This window comes from Furipterus horrens, unplaced genomic scaffold (genome assembly GCF_987537825.1).
Source record: "Furipterus horrens unplaced genomic scaffold, mFurHor1.1.pri manual_scaffold_4, whole genome shotgun sequence".
NCBI lineage: Eukaryota > Metazoa > Chordata > Mammalia > Chiroptera > Furipteridae > Furipterus > Furipterus horrens.
In genome coordinates, this window is record NW_028327174.1 from 87,279,216 (window position 1) to 87,295,598 (window position 16,383).

A 16,383-nucleotide genomic window follows, 5' to 3' on the forward strand; every position below is an offset into this window, starting at 1 on the left:
AGCTGCTTTGACTCCCTGTCTAAGTAGTGTGGTCTATTGTAGAAAAGTGTACGTGTAAATTGGATGGAGTGGAGCCTTAAGTAATCTCCAGGGCAGGACAACCTATTTGCACCAGGTTGATGAAGTTTCAGATATGGAGTTGCCACTCTGTAGCTTTGTGTGGGAGAGGGCTCAGAAAGGGAACAATGCTGCTGCCTAGTCTCTGGAGTTTAGTAGGAGAGGTCGCTCACTCCCAGCAGTTTCCCCGAGGCCAGACAATTCAGTTTCTCCCTGTATGCAACTGTTGCCCTTCCAGGTGCTCTCCCAGTGTTGGAGCCCAGAGGGAGTGAATCTGTGTAAGTTCTAAGTCCGTTGAGAGACTTTTAAAAGGAGACTCCTGAGAATCCCGCAGTTTCTCCTGCCACCCTAACCCCACTGTTTTTTACAGCCAGAAGTTACAGTTATGTTTCTGGCACTGGAACCCAGGGCTGGGTGGTCTGGTATGGGGCTGGAACCCCTCACTTTTGAGGTATCCCTTCTGATTTTTATCCACCACATGTGGGTGTGGGGCTGCCCCTTCTGCATCTCCGCATCTCCATGCCTCTTTGTGCATCTACGGGTCTCTGCCCCTCCTCCCCATTTGAATGAATGTGACTTCTTTAATTCCTTAGTTGTCAAACTTCTATACAGCTTGATTTTCTGACAATTCAGTATTTGTTTTGTAGTTTAGTTGTAATTTTTGTGTGGTTCTCTTTTTCATATTACATGGCTGAATATGTTCTGAATAGACTTTGTATGACAAACCCACTTAACAGAGAAAAACTGAAAATTTAATCTTTTAAGATCATGAACAAAACAAGGATGTCCACTTTCACCACTTTTTCCAACATAGTATTGAAAGTCCTAGCCACAGCAATCAGAAAAGAAAAAGAAACAAAAGGCATCCAAATTGGAATGGAAGAAGTAAAACCATCATTTGAAGATGTCATGATGCTTTATATAGGGAACCCTAAAGATTCCACCAAAAAGCTAACACATTAAGAAATTAATTCAGTAATGTACAGGAAACAAAATTAATATTCACAAATCAGTTGCATATGCATACAACAATACCAAAATATCAGAAAGAGAAATAAAACAATTTCACTTAGAATTGTATCAAAGAAATTAAATACCTAGGAATAAATGTAATGAAGGAGGTAAAAGACCTGTCCTCAGAAAATTAAGACATTGAAGAAATAAACTGAAAAATACAAATAAATGGAAGCATATACTGTGCTTTAACATTGTTGAAATGTCCATACTACCCAGAGCAGTCTATAGATTAAATGTGATTCCTATCAATATACTAATGCATTTTTCACAGAACTACAACAAAGAATCCTAAAATTTATATAGAGCCACAAATACTGAATAGCCAAAGACCAAGAAGAACAAAGTCAGAGTATTATTCTACCTGATATCAAACTATAGTACAAAGCTATAGCCATCAACCACATGGTACTGGCATAAAAACAGACACAGTGATCAATGGAACAGAATTGAGAGCTTAGAAATATACCCATGCCTACACAGTTAATTAAACTATGCCAAAGGAGGCAAGAATATACAATGGGGTAAAGAAATCTCTTCAATAAATGGTGTTGGGAAAGGTGGAGAGACACATACAAACGAATGAAACTAGACCACTTTCTTACACCATATATGAGAATAAACTCAAAGTAGATTAAAAACTTAAATATAAGACCCAAAACCTTAAAATTATGAGAGGAAAACACAGGCAGTACTGTAAACTCTTTGACATGACTCTTAGTAATATTTTTTGATATGTCTTCTGAGGTAATAAGACAAAAAGTAAAATAAGTAAATGGGATGATATCAAAATAAAGAGATTTTGCACAGCAAAGGAAATCATCAACAAAACAAAAGACAGCCTGCTGAATGGATGAAGATATTCATCAATGATACAGCCAATAAGGGGTTAATATCCAAAACATATAAGTAACTTGTACAACTTAACACCAAAAGAGCAACCAAGTTAAAAAATGGGCAGAGGGCCTGAATAGGCATTTCTCCAAAGAGGACATTCAGATAGAAAACAGAGATGTGAAAAGATGTCAGTATCACTAATCATCAGTGAAATGCAAATTAAAACTACAATGAGATATTACCTCACCATTTGTCAGAATGGCTATCATCAATAAATCAAGAAACAGCAAGTATTGGTGGGGATGTGCAGAAAAGGGAACCATCATGTATTGTCAGTGGGATTGTGAATTGGTGCAGGTACTATGGAAAACAATATGGAGGTTCTGCAAAATATTAAAAATAGAACTACCATGTGACATAGCAATCCTACTTCTGGGCATCTGAAGAACTTCAAAACAATAATTTGAAAAGATATTTGCATTCCTAGGTTCATTGCAGCAGTATTTACAGTAGCCAAGATATGGAAGCAACCTACATTTTTATCAATATATGGTTGGATAAAAAAGTTGTGGTACATACATACAATGGAATATTGATTTCGTAAAAAATTAAATCTTCCCATTTGTGACAACATGGATAGATGTAGAGAGTATTATGTGTGGAATCTAAAAAACCGAACAAACAAATAAACAGAACAAATTGATGGTTGCCAGATGTGAGGGGTGTGAGGGCTGGGTGAAAAAGGTGAGGGAAGTAAGAAGTAGAAATTGGAAGTTGCAGTCACAAGGATATAAAGTACAACATAGGGAATATAGTTAATAATATTGTAACATCTGTGTATGGTGTCAGATGGGTACTAGGTTTACTGGGGAGGTCTCTTCCTAAGTTATATAAATGTCTCATTATTAAGTTGTACACCTGAAACTAATTTATTATTATATATCAACTATAAATGAAAATTAAAAATAATTAAAAATAGAGTGCTGAAATGTCAACAAGACTCTTCATTGAAGGAACCAAGGGATTTAGTGATGAATTAATAAAATTGGTTTCATATTCTGAATAAAGAACAGAATTATTAGAAAATATTTACTATAGTTAAATGATGTCCAGAAGAAGAGTTATTTTTCTACCTTTATTTTTCCAAAAAGAAGACCCCTCCACCCCAAATCCCATCAATACACAGTCATGCTTAGCCTGAACCTTATTCTTTTATACTCTATTGGTTTCATGTGGATGTATGGATGACTCATATTGCCTCTTTCTCAAGTCCTATGATTCTTGGATGGATCAAAACCAACACACAATGTCACAGCATGGAAAATATAAATTCTGAAAGGCTATTCTTACCTTTTCTTCTGAATCCCCTGGTTGACAGGTAATTACTCCATCTCTTGATCCCCCAGCAAATGTTGCCTTACAATTTGCAAGCCACTATTGTCAGAAGGAGATACAGACACAGGTAAATTCAGTGATGTTCTAAGAATGTGTTATCATTGAGTCTGTCAGAAAAAATCGATTAAGCTTCTAATCACAGTAAAATAAAAAATACTTGTAATTACTTTTTGAAAATCATTCTTTCTGGTTAAAGATAAACTATCTGAAATAAAAATATATGTTTAAGTGGATTCAGTGATGTTCATTTAAACATACAGTTTTGCCCTGGCCAAGTGGCTAGTAGGTTTCAGCATCATCCTGTACAACAAAAGGTTGAGGGTTTGATTCCTGGTCAGGGCACATACCTATGTTGTGGGTTCAATCCCCGGTTGGGGCATGTATGGAAAGCAACTGATTGATGCTTCTCTCTCTCCCTCCCTCTCTCTCTCTCTCTATCCCTTCCTCTCTAAAATCAACTTAAAAAAGCATATCCTCAAGTGAGAGTTAAAAAAAATAAAATTTCAACATTGTGATATATCAGCCTGAAAAATTTCACTTGACCATTCCCAATTTATGTATAAATTATAACAAATTCATATAGTTAGAAAACTTTCATAAGATTAAAATTGGGTGATAGGCCCAACACTTCTTTGGCTGGGTGATTTGGACAATGCAACTAGACAGATGCCACATCTACTTCTCTGTCATGTTGAGGGGGCAGGTGTACTTTAATGAAAGAAAGACTATTATAATAATGGTTCAGCTATTTATTTATTATTTATTATTTATTTATTTGCTTATTTACTTATTTATAGAGAGGGGTAGGGAGGAAGAAAGAGGAAGAGATACACTAATGTGAGAGAGAAACATTGATGTTCAATCCAGGCATGTGCCCTGACCAGAAATTGAATCTGTGACTTTTTGCTTTGTGGGATGATGCCCAATCACAGTCAAGGCTGGTTCAACTATTTAGAGAGTCTGCCAGTCTAAAGCATCTAATAGTAATTAATTCAGATGTGAAAATGAACCTTTGGGCAGAAGACAAAAAAACACTGAAGCACTGAAATGAACACCTGACATCAAAAGGCTGGTTTCTTCACCAACCAGACTGAAAGGATTTATATATTAACTAATGACTGAGAATCTGGAAAGCAATAACAGGTAATGAGGCACAGAAATTGATGCCAATGGGAACTGTTATAGTAGAATGTCAGAACTCTTGCCCTGGGACAGGTCACAAGAAGATCAATAACAATAGCAATAAACTGAAAACCAGTAACTTGTATGTATGAGGCACTGTGCTGGACAGTTTCCCCATGTGTTATTTATATTTAAAGGCAATATTGTGTTGTGGTTTCAATACCATGCTTCTACCTCCTAGCTAGTGAGGATAGTGAAAGCAACTCCCGGGGTAGTTGTGAGCACTAAATGATTTAATTTGAGATTTAACTTTTATCAGGTTGCCGGACACAGAATTCAGGAAATGATAGCTGCTATGGCTGTTTAAAATTATTATATTACAAAAATTCTATACATTAATTATTATCACTGTCTTGTAGATAATTAATCTGAGATGAGAGGTCAGTGACTCCTCCAAGGTCCCTAATGCAGCTGAGCAATGAATGGAAGCCAAGTCCATCTGATTTTAAAATCCGCACTCTTTCTATCGTGCCTAGCATATAGGAAGTGCTTCATAGATATTACACAATCATTTGTCAGAAATCAGGGGGTTTGGATCACTGTCTTGATCATTTTATATTCTAGATCTACATCTACAATCTAGAAGAAAAGAGTGAAGAGCAGGAGCAGAGGCCAAGTAAAGCAGTGAGACCAGAGAGGAATAGGTCCTGAGAGTGGTTAAGAGGAGAGTGATGAAATCCATCTCAAACTAGTCTTGGGTGAGACTAACACTGGAAGGAAGTAATTAACAATTTAAAATGTCAGAGAAAAGTTATAACATTGATAAAGTGACATCTCAAGCAGATACCTACTTTGTCCGATTTCTTGATATGGAAATTATGGGGCTAAAAATGAAAGCTGAAAACTCTCCTGTGTAGCTATCATTTTATATCATCCACAGTATTGACAGTTCTACCACCATTGAATTGTAATTGTAATCTCTAGCAGAGGAATAGATGAAGTTGGTCTTCTCCCCGAAGTACCTCTTAGGTTAATGCCAGCGCCTCCCAAGAGCTCACAGTGGCTAGTTCATTTGGTTTTAATGGAATGCAGACACACAGCAATACAATGCTTACTGAGAGAGTGGCCTCTTTTCTGTTGTTGTACGTGTCAAGATATTCTTGCAGTTCTAAGACACTGAACTTGAGCTTGTCCAGAAGTCCACAAGAAAGGAGCTAAAGACAGGAAAATAATTTCTATTAAAATAACTAGAGAGATCTACGGCTATGTAGAAAAGAGGGATATACTTAGAAGTGAGTGGGCAAGGGATTCCAATTTTGTAAGCACTGCAATTTGTAATTTTGCTAAAATTGCATTGAATATTAGCTTGCTAATCCAACTGTCTTGTGAAAATATCCATTTTCCCTTATCAGTGCAGACAGACAAATCTTAACAAGTATTCTACAGAAGCCCACATTAAGATATGCTGCCCATTTAATGCATGGACACCAGTGTCTTCATCAAGTAATACTCCAAGTAGTGTGAAGACAGAAGTCCAAATGGCTTTCAAACCGATTTGGAGCTTAATCTATACTTTAAGTCATTTAAGAAAGAATGATTTCTCACACTGTATGCCTTGCTGCAAGACAGCCAACCACTAATCAAGTTCTAAGCAAGACTGACTCCTCAGAGACGTTTAAAATTAAAGCACATCCTCATTGGTTCTAAACCTTGGTAATTATCCAGCATACGAGACAGTTCTGTGATATGCATGCGAAATGTATAGGAAGGTAATACCCTCCCCAACCCTCACACTCCCCTCAAGGAGCTCGCCAGTCTTGCAGGGTTACGGTTATGTTCATAAAGTCATGGGCTCAGCAGTCAGCCAGGGATTGTTTTAATCATCCTTTAAACTCATTGCTTGCAGCTTGGGCTGGACGAATCCATCCAGAGGGTGAATGGGGTAAATAATGACATGTTGCCTCTGGAGACTCATCTGGCTGGGCAACCTTGCATGATGGGGACAGGCAAGCTCAGCTCTAGATGTCCAGCTCACCATATTTATAGTTGTCAAAATGGAGCTTTCTCCTGATGATCTTCAATGACCTGCCTTGGCTTGGGCTGGTGCTGTACCTTCATTACTGTTATGACTCAAGCCTCTGGGAGTCATATCACAACCCAGCCCTGCTCATAAACAATGAAAGTGTCACTCAAACCACAACACAAACAAGCCTTCCTGTTGTCCACACCAGAAGCTGGGCAGGCCACGGATCACCAGAGCGGGACTGGGACACTCACGGTCTCAGCATCCACAAAAAGGGTTGGGCACTCGGAGCAAGAGGTGAGCATCTGGGAGGAGCTGACGAACTTGGACCCGATCCCCCGGAGGTTGTCTCCAAGGTAACTGGCTGCATCGCAGGTCAGGAAGCAGAACCTTTTCTGAATATTCTGAAAGACAAACTAGTTTTCATTAAAAAAAATCTTTATAAAAATATTGAATGAGCATAGGTCCTCAGTGTGTGTGGCTGGGGCTATGGGAGTAGGGTGAATGTTTGTCTGAAGTAAATAATCATGCAGTGTGGACCATGCTTCTTCCTAAACTGTCAATTCCCAACATGCAAATGCTCATACAGTCTTCCCAATAAATGTGGCTTTTCTCTGTGCTGTTGGCCAGTGTGGATCAGCAGCTGGGTCCTCCTAGCCAGTCTGTCTGATCACTGGAGAGTTACCCAGGTTACAACAATGTGGCGAGACAAAAAAATGTCACAAGATGGAACTTTCTGTTTCCCAAGGTCTCCCTGAGACAAAGCTGAAATAGTGCCATTTGAGCTTCTGGAGAATGAAAGAGTAAATGCTACCTGGGACCTAGAACACTATCTCTCCTAGGAGCATGTCTGATCAGGTGTCTAACTGGCCTATAGCTCTGTCTACATGAACTCATTAATCTTCACAACCAGGTAATGAAACTGAGGTTAAGAGAGGTGAAGTCACTTGCTTAAGCTTATACAACTAGTAAGTGATAGAGAAAGGGTGGGCCTGACTCCAGTGCTCACATTCCTCCCAGAAATGTGTAACACTTCCTAAAAGTTACTGTTCCTCTTGTACTGCCTGAGGCAAAGCTATAATGAGGAAGAGTCTGATTCACTGTGCCTGTGTCAGTGCCCAAATGAGAACATTTTTAGCCTCTAAACATCTAACACACAACATCTTTAACCAAAAGAATAAAATACTTAACCAACAAATAATTTCAGTCCTAGGCACTGACTTCCACAAAGAAAGGTCATACCTTTTGAGTTGTAGACTTTCCTCCATGAGAAATCCAATCTGCCCTGTTATGGGAAAATTCACATGTCCCCAAAACAACAGCAGGTTCTTTATAAGTTATGTTAGGAAAATGCCAACCGTGTTGCATATTATTTATTTTTTATTTCTGAGAATCTTGGTATAATGCATAAGATACATCTGTCTTTATGGTGTTACGTTAATTTTCCATGCTCCCTCCCTCTCAACCTGACAGGACGTTAAAGCAGAGAGGAAGAGGTGGTGCCATTTCTAAGCATCTATCATAACAGCTAGTTGAGTGGCAGAGCTGGGAGTGGGGTTTAGGTTCCCCAAACTGTTTGGGGTTTTCTCCATCTTACCTACAGACAAGGTGAGATCTGGGTTTATTGTGCATTGTACAAAGAAGCTAGATCTGCCAGGGAACTTTAGAACCACATAGAAAGGCAGGTGCTATTTAAGAGACATGAATTCAGTTTTGTCCTCTTGACTTCCACATGAACACACCCTGTAATTGGTGGCATTGTATGATGCAATGACAATGTTCTAACACAGGAGCAGCAAGAAGGAAATACGCTTGGAAAGATGCTCATATGGGGTCATTGGAAATTATTTTCTTGCTTTTAAAACAAAATTATTTTTGCAACTGCCTCCTCTCTGCTCCCTCCAAAACTCACCTAAATACAGGGAAATGTGGTAGTTAGACTCACAGGAAAATATCTGAAAACAGTTAAAAGACATGATGAGGATATGACAAGAGATTAATAGGCTACAGGTCTGAAACATATTTCAATTCTAGCATATTTTATTAATACCTATTTTGCTATTGTTATTGCCCTCAATCATATGGTATTTAATAGTAGTTAAGAAAGATCTTAAGGCTAAATGTAATATTAAAGCCAAAACAGGAGGCACACATTTGTATTATTATTACAGATAAACTCCGTAGGGATTGATCTAATACACTGATGAAAAAAAATTCATACCCAATGAGCCCTCTGGGGCCCAGTCCCACCTCCCAGCTCATGTGGCAATCTATTATTTATTGGCATTCATTCAGAAGCTGTACATTTAAGATTTCCATTTAAGCATTTCTGTTCATTTTCCCACATTTACTGAGCACCTATTATGTGTTAGTGAGGGTGCCAGCTGCTGGGGAGTCAAATTAAGGTACTATTACCTGCCCAGAGGACAGGGGGAGGGAGAAAAGTAAAGGAGGCATCACACACTAAAGTGATATCCACCAGGGGTTTGCACATAATTGGAGGACAGTCCAGGGACAAGAGATGACTTCTCTAAGCAGAGGGGAAAGTATTGCTCAGGACTATAAAATTGAACATGAATAGTCTAGTGAAAGGAAAAGTTACTACAATAGCCAAACTTAGATATACATTTTTAACCATTATTTAAAAATAGGCTTTAGAATAATCTAAATAAGTAATTACTTTGCCTCTTGACTAGTGTGGCTCAGTGGTTTGGGTGTTGTCCTTAAAATTGAAACGTTGCTGGTTCAATTCCTGGTCAGGGCACATGCCTCAGTGGCAAAGCCAGTCCCCAGTTGAGGGGCATGTGAGAGGCAGCTGATTGATGTTTCTCCCTCACAGTGATGTATCTCTTCCTTTCTTTCTCCCTCCCCTTTCTCTAAAAATGAATAAATAAAATCTTTTAAAAATAAAGAAATTACTTCACTTCTAAATCTTTAACAATGAAATCGATCTCAAATGGTAGCTTTCTGGTAGTTGTTTTTAAATTTCAATCTGGGTTAATGTTAGAGAGTTTCTGAAATTTTTATCTTTCAGCAGTCAATTATTTTTTTGTCCTAAGCTTGACAGCCTCTCTGTGGCCAGTTAATCTCAGACACAACCTTAGTTTGTACATTTAAACTTCTAATAGGTTTCACTAAGGGTAAACTGAATAATGCTCAGTGAGAAACCATACTCTTAGCACCACTGATCTAAAATTTTCCAAAAATGGGTGATAAGGAGGGCCTTGAAGCTGAAAGATAGGGTTTACTTTTATGTTAACTAAATGACAACTTCCTGACCTTGAAATTATTTAAGGCAGATAATCTCAGCTTTTTCATTGTCACTTGTTATATAATTCTTATTTTCCTGTCTTACCTTCCTGCCATGACTCTTTCTGAAGGTGTTTGGAGGGCCCATGACTCATTCCAACCAAGTTACTGCCCCTGTCTCTGATACACTCAACAGAACTCAACATCTAAAAATGTTCAGGAGAGTTCTAACTTGTCTGTTCACTTATCCGTCTATTATTCCCATCCACTCAGAGTTGGAACGACATAGTCCTTTTCCATTTTCCCTTGCATCACCAGTGGCAATTCTGTTTTATGCATTTTTAAAGTAGAGTTTAGAAAATTGCTTTTATGAAAATACTGCAAGAAAAGCATTTTCATTATAGGAAAAGAGAAACTTGAAAGAAAAATAAACAAAGACACCTATAATCTCATTACCCTGAGTAAACTACAAAGAAATACTAGTGTATAATCTTCACTATTTTCTAGGCATTAAAAGAGGAGCAGCATTCTACATATATTTTTAAAACTAGTTTTCTCTTCGACTATATGATAACTATGTTTCCATGTCAGTGTTAACATCTGCTTCAAACACAGAACACAGGGCCAGTTAACACCGATGATGCTTGAAGGCCTCTGAGTTCCTTCATAACAAGACACGTTTTCTCTTCTTTGGCTGTCTCTCACCCCTGCCAACATTCGATGAAATGTTGGAAAGTAAACGTTCAGAATAAGACAGAGAAAAACAAACAAGAATTTGCAAGACCAGAGACAGGCAGACATAAAAATAAACTTCTGAGCACCAACCAAAAGTTGGGTTCCTGTCATCTCTGCAGTTGAGTCATTTATTTTTTATTTTTTAAGTGTATTTGAGGCTAACAGTGGGATCTGAAGACATCCACAGGAGAGGCAGCTACTCAGAGCTGTGTGTAACCAAGACCCTCCTGTGCCAGGCTGAGGTACTGAATCCAGCTTTCCCCCTGCTGGCCACATCTGGTTCTGCAACCCTCCCAGAGGGAGGGACTGGGGTTCCAATTTGCACAAGGACACTGTGTGGAGTAGGTGGGCTGTGGTTCACAAAGGAGACACAGAAGATTACCTTTCAGAAGCAGCTAAGGGAACTAAGCAAGTCATCACAACTACGGCTGGTATGTTTAAGGAATTCATAGGGGGAATACAAGACAAAGAAAGGAAAACATAGATAATGAAGAAGAAAGATGAGAGACGGGTCTTAGAGGAAAGCAGAGATGGAGGAGAGGCTTAGAAGAAGAGTCCATATAAAGGTCCTGATATCATGGTGGCCTGGCATTCATGGCACCAATAAAGGCCAGAATGTCAGAATGAGTGGGACGTCATGGCAGCCTAAGGCATTTGAAGGTGTTTTCACAATGCCAGTGTGAGAAGGTTGAGTGGATTATGTTTAACAGAAGAAAGGATGAAGTCAGAGGACAAAAAGAGATGTTTGGAGGAGAAAAGAGTATAAACCCAGAACTAAACAGCAATCCCTTCTTAAATGAGAAGCTGCTAGCTCCCTGGAGAGCCCAAGTATTTTGACTTGAGATTAGCACTGTACCTTAAACAAGGAGGAGAACACATGAAAAGTGTACACAGCACAGGAACCATCAGAGTCGCACATGAGCTGGTTGATGTGGCTGCGCCAGGCTTCCTCGGCGTTGTCACAGGCCGCAGGCTGAAATGCAGCCAGGATGGCTGAGAAGAAAGGTGAGGGAGGGGGAGACACTCTCCTGTCACCGTCTCCAAAGCTGGAAGAAATGACAATGATTGTGTCAAGAACTGATGCCCTTCTTCCCTTATAGGATGGTCTAAGTGCTGCTCCTGAGTCAGTCTCATGAGGAGCCCACTCTGACCACTGCTCCGTATGAGGTTTGCTTTGGGAACTTGGCTTTCAGTCAAAGGTCTCCAAGATTCTTTTTTATTTCAGAAAAAAGAATTTTCACCTCTTGAATTTCTGTGATTCTTCCAATTTTGATTCCTTTCTATAGATTTGGTACCTCTTTTAGCCTTCAGTGACTGTCTCTCATGTGCCTAGCTGGCCACTCCCCAGCCACAGTAACATTCCTTCCTGGGCTCTGGACCTTTCAGTCCTCTGCATTTTTCAATGTGAAAAACAAGAACAAAAATTTTGAATCTTTTAACTTTTCTTAATGTGTACATATGCATAAATGCTCAGAAGAAAAGTGGATGAAGGAAAGGAAAGAGAAATGCAGAGAGAAATAAAGGAAGGAGAGACTGAATAGAAGTTAAAAGACAAATCTTCCTCTAGGCATTACCATAAGCAATTTGTTGAGTGGATACTACCATAACAGGGGAGCTTTATTACTTAGTTCGTATTTTCAATGTTCAGAGAAGTGATTTTAGAGTTCTGACTTTCTTCTCCTGAAGTAAATCTGTAGCATTGATATTTGTAATTTATTCTAGATGCTGCATTAGTGTTTACACTTTTTTTCTTATGTATATTTTTTCCTATTTGTATTGTCTGATTATATACGATATCTCACTTGTCTCAGAAATATCAGCCACAAGGCTGGAAAACCACCCACTTGAAAAAGAGTAGGTATTTAGCTTATAAAGAGCCTCTTATTCTGGTCTTTTAACTCAAAATGAAAAGAACTCATATTCAAGGCTTATCAATATTGCTTATTTTTAAAGCTCACAAATCTTGGACCACATCCCCAGGCCCCTCTTTGGATTTATATGTAATTCTGTGGCTTTATGAGTTCCTACGTGAGTACCTTTTTAGTTCCATGTAGGCCCTGCACCAGGAAATGGAAGATTCCAACCTGCTAGGAGTCCTCCAGGTTATATGTCAGTTTGGACTCTTTGGTGAGGAGGTCCCAGCAGTGTGAGTGTGACAGTCAACTTGATTTAGAGTGAGTGCAACCCCATGGGACATGCACATCAGCACCATGTATTTCTGCCAACGGTTTCTCTACCTTGCCAGAGTGAACTGGTCCAGAGCTTGGTTGCCTTTTTCTTCTGTCTCAGTCATATCCAGACTAAAGCTATCACTGCATTCGAAAGTTGCTGGGAGTTCATTGATGGAACTAGAAAGATCATCTTCGTGCACGGTGGTGTCTTCCTCCTCCTGGACAGCTTCAGCCTGGAAGAATGAAGAGACAAAAGAATCCCCCATCCAATATATAAGACTATATGGGAAAATCTGTTCAACCAAAGGAAAAGAGGCTGAAATCCTGACAGTGACAGATGTTTCTTAGTTATAATGTCATCAATTTCTTTAAGCAGACTCAGAAATCATCTGAAGTTCTGCTTTCTTCACTTTTCAGTCTTCTCCACAATAGTTCCCAAAGAGGCTCTTAGGAAGTTACCATATTTGACCCATGATTATGGAATACAAATGCTAGAGAAAGACCAGAGTGTCCCACATTTGATAAGAAAACGATGCCCCACATGGGAAGGCCTTGCCTAGTGTCTCACCAGGGCTTGATTCAGAATGTTTTTCACTGAACAGCCTAAGCCTATGCAAAGCTGACTCTCCAACACAGAACCCCTCACCTGTGGAAACTAGAATTTAGAACCCTCAGTGACAGTACAGTAGCTGCTCAAGAAATGTGTCCAGTGTGCATGAGTGCTTCATACTGGTCACTCAACTACCACCCTGACAGGCCTTTCCACAATGAAATCCTTTAAGATCCATTGACGTATAAGCTGTCTTTTTGGGAATATCCCTTGAAGATAACAGGTATGAGGGGCTGCTTTACTGTTACTGTAAAATGCAGAATGAGCAACACAATGAAAGGGCTGCAGGGCAGGCAGGACCAGGATCAGGGAGGGGCAGGAAGGAGTCATAACAAGTCAAATGGAAACAGAAGCTGGGCTTGAAGCTGGGCCAGGGGAACCAGCTGGAGACTGATTGTTCTTTACAGGAGGAGGGAAGATGACTGGGTTATAGACCAGAAGAGGAGAGGAAGAAATTACACATACATGTTTCAGTGAGTCATTTTTTAAAAACAATCACAAAATCAAGGCAAAAATAGAACTGTATATGAATTAGAGCATTATCACAACTGACATCTTGTCACCCGTTTAGTATTTTGAATTGAGGATTAATAAGGAAATTAACAGGGGTGTTTAAAGATGTGTTAGGAAATTAGCATATTTTATGTCTTTAAAAGAATTACTTGTAAATACTGGGTCTTGGAGGCTTATCCATATCTGTTTCTTCCTGCTTTTTAAAAAACTGCATGAGAGTGGCCATGGTGACTGGTCTGGGTTATTAGTGCACATAAACTATTAGGGGATGGCTGAGTTCTTATAAAAATATTTTTTACTTTCTTTTTGTAACATCACAGATATATCAAACATGTCAGAAAGTCAGATTATGTTAAAACAAAGATAGCTTTTCAGAAATTAAACTCAATCTTTTTTTGATAGAATTAGATGATTTCTGTGTGAGTTCATAAAATATTATTACTTGGGCAATACTTTCTTTAAGCAATCTATATAATTTAGCATTCAAATATAAAAATTGAGAAAGTGCCCACTGAAAGACTGAGAAATATCAAATGCTAATAACTTCACATTTATTTCATGATGTTCTTTCCATGAAATTTAATTTCTTAATTTTAGGATGCTTGGTGTTTTAATCTCTGATAAATTTCCTTTCTGGCTGAAAAAGGACTCTACTAACTCTAAGAATCCTTCCCCAGAGTCCCTTTGCAGTGGGATAATTTTAGAAATAATTTTGCGTTAAGCTTCAGTATTTTTAGTTGATGCATTTTTGTTGGTTTCCCTTGGTTTTCAAATATGTAAAATTTTTCTAGATCTCAGATCTGTTTGTAGTGCACTATAAAAGAATCCAAAATATTACCTTTTTTCATTATTTCTTTTTTTCCATTAGAAGTATCAGAAATAATATACTTTTATGTTTTCTATTTTATTTTTTCTTTCAAGCTTATCATAATCAATATCAAGATAAAGACAACTTTATCTTAACAGGAATTGGTTGTTTTGGTATGTCTAACATAAGAAAACATTCCAATCTGATGAGCACATATATGAACACTGTGGGAGTGAACAATTTTACAGAGATGATATTTTCTGGAAATTTTGATAAAATAAACTTTAAATGAGATACCCATTGTTAAGTTTTTCTTTTAAGCTGAACTTTTAAATAAGAAAATTGTATCCATTACTTACTTTTTTCCTCAGAGAGCCTGGCTAGGACTGTTTTGTACAACTCAGTTTTGTTCATAATACTGTGGCTGGTATTGAAAATTCTGACAGTATGCCAAAAGGCGAGGACTGAATCAATGTACAAATTGTATAATTGGTTCCTACATAGGAAAAAATTTCCTCCAATACATGCACTCACCCACACTTCAGCAGCACATTGTTTTATGAAAGTCATGAGAAAAAAAAGAGCAGTTTGCCAGTCACGGTGGTCTCAGGCATACACCAATTTGTTCTGTATTAATTAATCAGCTGTGTTCACACTGTATGGAAAATGCAGACCGTTTCATTTTAAAAAGACCTCACGTCAAATCTCTTTCAACCAACAAGTGGGTAGCTGCTCAGGTTATGAGGGTAAAACAACCTCAAAACATAAGCTTAGGTGCACAAACTCAATTATTTCAAAAGAGTAAGAAAGGAAAAGATAAAAGCAGTCCCTCTAATCACAACCCTCTAAGAATTCTCAGAAAATTGGAAGAACTTTTTCTTTAGAAAACTATAATCACAATTGCCAAAATCTCTTCACCTTGGAACCCTGAGAAATCTGAAGATTGTTCATATCGGGCAAAGAAGAGTCAAAGCTAGCCATTCTAGTGCTAAAGGAATGTGGGTCCGTGGGGGGCATGTCGCAGGCCGAAGTGAGTGATTCCACGAGGTTGGCCTCCTCAGAAGGGGAGAGATTCATGATCTGTTGACAAAGCAAAGGAGATAAAATACAGCATGACGTTTCCATAAAAGCTCTAATTCTTCTTTCCATGAAAGTACAGACCATTGTACAAGCTAGTTGTTGGTTGATATGTCTTGTTTACTGTACATAGTTCCCTCTTACCAGAACAGAAACATGGGAGCTGGCAACCTGGAGTGATGATGGCATAGCACCTAATACATAAACACCCACACTTTCAGTAACCATATCATAGTTCCTAAAACTTACATGTCTGAGGAATTTTTAAAAAAAATTCTGGCATAATGAAAGTTATTTTGGGAAAATCTAGGCCCTAACTGATTTGATGGCATCCAGAGACTCTTAATAATATACAGATACTCTGGTACTTGCTTCCATTTTCAACCTAACGAGGCCAGTGGGACTCAGTTTGACACCACTTGATGGTTCAGAATATTAGTTTAGCAGCTCTAGAAGTTTCTTGAGCTCACCTGGAAACTGTGCTACTGCTTCAGTCTCAAAAAACAAATCTCCCAGTTTTGACAGTGGGAGAGCTTCTACTTACGAGATTTGAGTGCTCCAGGATCTGGCTGGTCGTGAGGTCCTCCTCCTCAGATGATTCATCAGAGTCCTCATGGTTCATTTTGCTTAAGCTGGGACTTCCAGAAAGCTGTCTCTCCTCCAGAAGCTGCATGTCACACTTGTCTAGACTGTCCAGAGAACGCCTACGCACTCCCCAGTTGAAGTTGTCCATACTCTCACCCTGAAATCATACCATCAGTTGCTTTTTTTT

General features: G+C 38.7%; 1 protein-coding gene across 5 annotated transcripts in view; it reads right to left on the reverse strand.

Annotated features, from left to right (window-relative positions):
- The window catches only part of FRY (FRY microtubule binding protein), a 619,856-nt gene that overhangs the window by 63,212 nt on the left and 540,261 nt on the right, over positions 1-16,383 (reverse strand). For all 5 annotated transcript variants that reach the window (XM_090273729.1, XM_090273727.1, XM_090273726.1 and 2 more), the window contains 7 exons: positions 16,156-16,353; positions 15,453-15,614; positions 12,670-12,836; positions 11,289-11,478; positions 6,703-6,852; positions 5,541-5,639; positions 3,259-3,342 (listed from right to left, as the gene is read on the reverse strand). In XM_090273729.1, coding sequence (XP_090129855.1) covers positions 3,259-3,342; positions 5,541-5,639; positions 6,703-6,852; positions 11,289-11,478; positions 12,670-12,836; positions 15,453-15,614; positions 16,156-16,353 — 1,050 coding nt within the window. The remainder of the gene's footprint in view (positions 1-3,258; positions 3,343-5,540; positions 5,640-6,702; positions 6,853-11,288; positions 11,479-12,669; positions 12,837-15,452; positions 15,615-16,155; positions 16,354-16,383) is intronic.